At 37.2% G+C, this 7,984-nt stretch overlaps 1 protein-coding gene and 1 long non-coding RNA gene across 3 annotated transcripts in view; both read right to left on the minus strand.

Moving 5' to 3' along the window:
- Positions 1-3,052: 3,052 nt before the first annotated feature.
- The window catches only part of SPO11 (SPO11 initiator of meiotic double stranded breaks), a 15,245-nt gene continuing 10,313 nt past the window's right edge, over positions 3,053-7,984 (minus strand). For both annotated transcript variants that reach the window (XM_002915526.3, XM_002915527.3), the window contains 2 exons: positions 3,672-3,783; positions 3,053-3,172 (listed from right to left, as the gene is read on the minus strand). In XM_002915526.3, the coding sequence (XP_002915572.1) occupies positions 3,053-3,172; positions 3,672-3,783 (232 nt within the window). The remainder of the gene's footprint in view (positions 3,173-3,671; positions 3,784-7,984) is intronic.
- Positions 6,062-7,466, minus strand: LOC117795390. Its single transcript, XR_004619354.1, has 3 exons — positions 7,386-7,466; positions 7,028-7,065; positions 6,062-6,081 (listed from the first exon to the last, which is right to left on the minus strand). It is a non-coding gene; the product is annotated as an uncharacterized LOC117795390 (long non-coding RNA).

Consider the following 7,984-nt stretch of genomic DNA (forward strand, 5'->3'; position numbering starts at 1 on the left):
GAGGGAGGGAGGGAGGGAAAGAAATATGCCCCTCAAATAGTGGGAGGATTTGAGAAAACAGTAGAGCTGCTTCTGCCAGCAGAGGGCGCCTTTGGCTTGTGTTTATAGGATTATTTCCTTGGGATACAGACTTCTAAGGGTGATCCCAAGGCCAAACAGAACTAATGTTTCTCAATATTTTGCTACAAAAACACTCTGCTGCAAATATTTTTAGTGCACATGTGCATGTGGTTTAGCTTTGACAGTGTCTGTTCTTAGCATCCGTTCTTGTCGGCACCAATGAACAGGGACCTCTGTCAAACAGTTCAACGGAGATGCTCCAGCTAAAGGAAGTCATAGATGGAAATCCCGGAATGTTCTATTTTGTAGAAACTGCAATATGTTTTTTCTTTCTCCATGAAATCATGACTTCTCAAATCATTTAGCACCATCAATGATAACAGTTAAATTTCCCAGAAACCTGGGGGTATTACAAGAGCTTTTATTTTATGAGGATGATTATGAGCTCTTAAGGAAAAAATCAGATTCTCTGGACATCTTTTTGTTGCACCAGGTTTTATTCACTTTCATTATAAACAAATTCCAATACCAATGTTCTTAATTAAAATTATGAAAATATTAAAAATAAACACAGTAGATGATGGTAGAGGGGATATCTCATCAGTTGCCATGTTAAATAGCTATCTAATTTACAGCAATCATTTTTAGAAATATCTCTTGAGAATTAGAATTCTAGATGGTTCCCAAATAGCTACTAACTTTAGGTTTTCATCTGCAACCAAGAGAGGCAGCAAAGCCAAACAGCAGTGCATTTTGCTCTCCCATTTCCTTTTCCCAAATAAATGAAAATTATTTTAAGTACATTTCCAATCACAAACTTGAAATGAATGTAATTATCTAAACTGAATGTATCTGCAAGCCCCTTTCAAATTTTTTTCAAAAAACAGTTTATTTATTTTCAAATTTTAATGACTATTATGTCATTAAATATTAATGACAAATCTTTTTCAAAAAATTGTTTGTTTTCAAATTTTAATGACTATTATAGATACTTTCCATTTTGATAGAATGTCCCAATCCAGACATCTGCAGCTTGACCATTTATTTCTAGGTTAGTGATGTTCTCCTTCCCAGAATTTGTCAAAGTTCAGTGATATTAGATGTTAAGGAAGGAAGTATGGTATAAATTCAAAGAAACACTTGTGATTTATAAAAATGTCTTTACAATCTGGGATAGTTTCACAAGTCAATTTGATAGTTCCACAGAATATTCTCAGAATGAAATACTTGGTTCTGACGTGACCAGGGGAAATAACAGAATTGTTGACCTTATAGGCTTGGCATCAGGGGGACCTGATTTGACCGCTAGCCAACAGAAAGAGTTGTAGACGTCTCCGGAGCAGTGTGCCCCCTCAGCCACATAACACACTTCACATGTACCAATGTCGTGGTTAAAGCATGAGCCGTGGAGCCGGGCTCTGGGGTTAAGTCCCAGCTCCACTGCTTAGTAGTTATGTGACCTTGGGAAAAGTTCCTGAGCAAAAGTACAGGTTCCCGTACCTTGGTTGTCGTATCTGTAAAGTGGGGCTAATAAGAAAAGTACCTAGTTCAGAGAATGTCTGTGAAGATGAAATTAGTGAATGTTCAAAAGCACCCAGAAAAATACGTGGCGCATAATAGGTGTTATACAAGTATTTTCTTTTCTTATTATATGACCTTATTTAATATTTACCAGAACCTCTTGATTAGGGCCAGCTTCATCGGTGCAGTCATGCCCAGCCCCATGCTAACAAGAGCCCCCCGTGAGCACTTTAATTCTCTGCTAATGTCTTGAAATTCTTAATAACTTTTGAACGAGGACCCTACACTTGCATTTTGCACTGGCCCCTCATATTCAGTAGCTGGTCCAGCTCTTGAGGTAGACAATCTTACTGTCCCCACTCTGCCACGTTCTGGCTACATGGCTTTGGACAAGCAACATCCCCTGTGTTCTCACCTGTAAACTACGGATGTAATTACAGACCTGACAGGGCCCTTGGGGGAGGTAAGATAATGTGTAAGCAGGGATTGGCACAGGTAAGTTCTCAGAGAGGGGACCCACTACTACTAATATCTATCTTGATAAAATAACTCACCAACATTTCTGTTCTCTACATAACCTTGCTTACAATTACAAGTAACTCTTCAATGCAGTGATATGTTTGCTGAAAGTACAGAATAAAGTCATAAGACTCCTCTCTGGAAAAATTCAGACAGGGTTAATAGGGGAGAAGATCGGATCTTTATTATTACAGAAAAACCTTATTAAAATTAGAGGCCTCTGTAAATCTTGACTATGTTTCATAACATGAACTTAAAGGGGAAGTCAGGGGACTTGATTTGGGGTGAGAATGGATAAAACCCTGGAGAAATTTTCAAATAAATTGTTAATAATAAAAAGCATACTCAGAAACAAAATTAAGTGCTTCAGACGGCATCAACCCAAATAGTTACTCGTAATAAAGTTTACTACTTTCACAAGTGAACCAACAGGGCATGACCCCTACACCATGGAGGGAAAAAGAAAGAAAGAAAGAAAGAAAGAAAGAAAGAAAGAAAGAAAGAAAGAAAGAAAGAAAGAAAGAAAGAAAGAAAGACACTAAAAAGGAAATGCTAGAACACTAATTCATTTGCAACTTCTCAAATTTAGACTATTATTAGTTTTGATGCTAAAAAGATACTTCATGCCTTAACATTAGTTGTATTGTAGAAATTAAATAAAATATTTTGGCAGACTTTGGCATTTTTACAATATTTTTTCAAATAAAATTTAGAAGTCAAAATAAGGTATACTTTTTTATAAATGACTTAGAACATAGGATAGAATTCAGTGTCTACAGAGAAGGATAAAGCTTTCTAAAGAAAATTGTTTGGACAAAAAAATATATTTAATGGAAAATTATTTTACCTCTCAGAATTGAGAATATATGTTCTTTCCATGACAGTATCTACTACTGAAAACAAAACTAATGAAAAGCCCTCTTGCAGTCACAAGCTATATCCTGATGTATTTTTATATCCATCCTCCAAATTTTAATTTGTTAGGTAGGTACACTCTGGAAAGATAATCTGATGATAGGAAGGTCAAAGCTTGAATTTCTGCCTTCATTTTAGAATCTGCCATTATTTCCATCTGTTGATAAAAGTAAAGAGCAGCTGTGATCGAGTCCTGTGCTACAACTCTATTGACTCAAACTAGTAAATCTAGGCTTGTTTTATTCTCAAAAACCATGGGCAATAGCTTTTAGGTCAGCCAGAACATTCCACAGCATTACAGAAAAAAATCTCAGAAGAACATCCACTATGGATGTCTTCGATAACTAGGAATGGTCTGGGGTCTTTATGTAATTTTTTTCTTTTCCTTCTTCCCCCCATAAACTATGCTACAGCCATAGACGATGCACATAGAACTATGATGAGGATAAAAATAGTCCCACCCCATCCATCTGATCTTATCATTTAACGTTCATAACTCAGTGTTTCAACAACCATTTACTGCCAAACACCACTCACATTAGTTGTTGGCTATATAAAATTTCAAGGAGGACATTTTCAAAATATTATGTGAATACCCACTATGAAAGTTAAAGGCAACGAAACATACAATACTTGAATTTTAGAAAGAAACATACTTCTTTTCTCCAAAATGGTTGGCAAGTAACATAAGGTCTTTTCAGGACACTGTCAAGTTTCATCTGGTCCCGTTTTGTCAGCGGAATTAAAGTATCTCTAGGTATATTTAACCTAGAAAACAACAGATGAAAAAATCAGCAAAAACAGGGCGTTCCTATAACTTTAAGGTCACATATTTATTATGCTACTCAAGAAACTCAGAAATAACAGATAAGCAAATTAGTACAGATCCCTCTTTTAAATCCAGAATTTAGAGGATCTGGCACGTCCTAGACCAGCAAGGATTCAGTTCATAGTGGACGTCCGCTCTAAATTGTAGTTTTCCTTCCCATCACACACACAGGACAATGACAAGAAGAACACAGACATTGGTAATAAGCACAATGCCAACAGCACTACCATCAAGTGTGTGGATGCCCTGTGGCTCCCGGAGCACGACAGCCTCCAAGCAGTGAGCTAGAACGTACGTGTGGCCGGCAGCGAGAGTCACTGTGGCATCTCAGGTTCCACTGAGCACTTCATTCTCTGTAATTCACTGAGAACTCTCTGGGCCAAGGAAGTTAGTCTATCACTAACTTATTTTCACTTATGCGTACGCGTGTGCACACACACATAAACACACCCCTATCTAGTTTTAAGTTTTTAAAAAAGTGGATTGTAATTTTTTCTTGGTGTGTGTTTTAAAAACAGGACAGGAGAGGTCCAGGATTCATGTGTATAGACTACTTTTTGAAGTCATGAATCCTGGATTTCCCAGGAGAGCTCTAGTTTCAAACAGTCTTTTTCAATGTCCCCACAATTATGATCATTTGCCAGCGGCAGCTACCAGATAGGGTGACAATTTGATTAAAAGTAGGTGGGGGGGGAGGCTAGAAGATTTCCCATGAAGCCGTGTTTGTGTAACTAACATGTCCATTTACTTGGAGGGACTCTGAGGGCACCGATGGAATTTATGAGCTGCAGCTAGAGTTTCTCCAAGCCCTTCACCTTAATAATTATCAGATCATTTGTCCTGAGTTTGTGTTAGGAAAGCTCTTCATACAAACAGATCATCCCCAAGGGATTTTGACCATGACACATACACCAAATGGAGCAAAACTTTGATCCACTGGAGTGTAAATATTCCAAAATCCAAAACTAAATGTTTTCTCTTATGCCCTTATTTTGTAAGAAGTGGAGATCACCCAAAACCTGTTCATGTTCCAAATTTAGGAAACAAGGAGCAGGTACCAAGGTTTGCTCACTGCTTAAAGAAATCCTATAAACACGTTTAAGTTCATTCACACTGGCCAATTAAAACCATAAAATATTTTTAAATATCACATTAGCAGAGATGAATAAAAGTGATCATGTCCTATGCTGAGGGGCAGGTGGGCTCCCACTTTCCAGGGAAAACAAAATAATTAACCTATCCAGAGGGCAGTCAAAATCTTAAAAATGTGTATACCCTTTGACCCAGCAATTCTGGGAATTCAGCCTTCGGGACTAAGGGACTAATTAAACATGCAGGCGAAGATTTAGTTACAGGAGGGCCCATCAAAGCTCTATTTATCAGAGATTTGGAAACCACCCAAATGTCTGACTACGAGGCACTGGCTGAATAAACACTGGTACATCCAGAATTGGATCTCAGTAATAGAAGACACTAGAATGAGGTCATGGATTCAGAAAAGTGATTTCATTGTGTTGTGTGAGAGAAGCAGATTACAAAGTAACAAAGTATGATCCCATTTTTGTGAAAAAGTGATGGCTATACACAGAGAGTAATAATCTATAAGGATAAAGCTGTTCATCAGTAGGTGATTTTTATTTTGTTACATAATGATATTTTTTCTGTAATGAACATATATGTTAAACTTGCCAAAATTTAGGTTCCCAAATGTTAAGCAATCTTAAAATGAGATTTTTTTTATGAAATTAACATTTTAAATCTATGGTAAAATTGATTCATATTGCAAACAATGTTGTCAACGATTACCATTTAACTAGATTCAATGTCTTACACTTTCTGAGAATAAAAATATTACAAAATCTTAAAAAAATAAAAATTAAAAAATTAAAATAAATATTACGAAATCTTTTAACCATAAAGGTAAAACAAAAATATTTTCTAGCTGAAAGTTCTGTTAACCAAATTCATTCAAGCATTTTTGTAATTGAAACAGAAACATCGATGAATTTAATTCATAATTCTATAATCCTGAGTCCATAGTGACAATATAAAAAAACACATTAAGAACTTTCCAGTGTAGTCACTTTTTTGGCTTATTGTTACATATTATGAGTCATCATTTTAAATATCCTAGTTTTACTAAAACTAAATTAATCTAACCGCTTAATATCGGAAGGGAGGAGACCAAGCCATCTAATAGCTGGAACTGTGAGATTATGGGCCTCAAAAGACATCGCCTAAAATAAAGAGGAAACATACATTAGGTGAGGCTAGGTTGCAGAAAATCAGCATCCTTGTTTTTGCAGCCACATTTTTTACTTACTAAGGATAAATACGAAAGATTACACACTCCCCGAGCCCAGAGAGCTAAGAAAATCACCAAGACTTTTGCTAACCTGGGCTTTCAGTGAAGGTTTTAAAACTGCTCTGGTATTTCTGTATTGGTTTTATATAAAGTAAAACTACAAATGAACCTCTCTTACCTGCAATTATTGTTGTTCATGATTCTGTACTTTCACATCTTGCTTCACCATCCCTTTCGTCTAAATATATATGTCATATAAACATATCTGTCAGGGACACTCAAGGTGTATACCAGTGGTGCCCAAACTTTATCATGCATCAGAACCACTTGGGGTCCGAGCCTAGAGCTTCCAATTCAGGAGGCCTGGATGGGGACTGAGATGTGCATTTCTAGCAAGTTCCCTGGTAATGCCAACACTGCTTGTCTGGGACCATACTCTGAGAACCACTGACGTGCGGTAAGTAGTTCATACTCTAGCGGTGAAATTTGGTGATGTTTTCTTTTTTTCTCATGGTGGGTGTAAAGGGAATTGGCAATGTCAGAATTCAAGGTTATATATAATTTTCAGAGTTTATTTGGCAACAGACCTTGCTGTTACCCTGAGGTCCCACAGTTATTTCAGCAGGCTGGGAGAGTGGAAGATAATAGTGCCTTTTGCCCACAGTTAATCCCACTCTGTCATCTGTGGTCACTCTGGTCTTTCCAGAAGCTGGAATCACAGCCACTAAAACAGATTGGCCCTAGACTAGGAGAGTAGCTCCCCAGTGCACTTTGGGGTTCCTCAGCTAACTTAGGGATGGTAAATGAATGCAGCAATCGCTCTGATGAATGTGAACTATCTCAGCAGTGGAAAAGGAAAAATACTTTTCTGTACTTACCATAGATCCATACTTGTAGATGCACATTATTTCTATGCCTGTGAAAAGAAAGTCGCCTTTATGGTTAGTCTCCTTGTACATTACAGGTTAGATCGTGTGCACTCTCACATTTTATCTAACACCTGCAACTTTTATTTTCATAGACACAGCCAATAAAAAAACTAACGGTTCAGTTCAATGGGGGCAAAAATAGCAATAAATTGCCTCAAATGATTACAGTCATTAATGTAAATCTAATAACCATCTTCTTTTAAAATAATTTATGAAAGTGTTCTAAGAGCAAAAAAGCACAATCTTAGGGTACGATGAATAAGATTTAGTTAGGACAACCACTTCAAATAATCCAACGACAAATCACCATGTGGATCGGCATCGACAAGAGTGAAAACAGGAATGTGAAATGTATCCCACAGCTTCTTGACCAAAAGTCTTGTGTTCAGATCAGGTACCCCCTTTCCCTAAAAGCAAGATAGAAATTATGCATTTTAATTCCAGCAGAATGAAACTGACAAAACCTTTTCCTTATCTTATCAATAATTTAAAAGTTAAAAAAGTTAGATCACCTTAAATTTCAGGTGGAAGACTAGTATGGAGTGTGAAAAATGTACAGTCTACACAACAGAGTGAAAAAGCCCACCTACATTCATCACCGTGACTCAACTATCCCAGTCCTGGGAAATAATTCTAAGGAAACATTTCAGCAGAAACAGAAATAATAAAAATTGGACATATCTACCAACAGGGACGTAGAGAGGCAGCATCGCACATGTCATTCGTCATTCAGCCTGAGTCCTGCAGGTGTCCTTGATCACTCCAGTGTTATCGACTCTTCCCATGTGACCCTCTAGAGGGAAGTTTACTACCCGTTCCTCACGGATGCCTGCAGCTGCCTGTGTGGCACCTCAACGTATGCTTCTGTGTTCCTTGCTGTTCTTGGTGCATATATATATATTATAT

This window comes from Ailuropoda melanoleuca, chromosome 13 (genome assembly GCF_002007445.2).
Source record: "Ailuropoda melanoleuca isolate Jingjing chromosome 13, ASM200744v2, whole genome shotgun sequence".
Classification (NCBI taxonomy): Eukaryota; Metazoa; Chordata; class Mammalia; order Carnivora; family Ursidae; genus Ailuropoda; species Ailuropoda melanoleuca.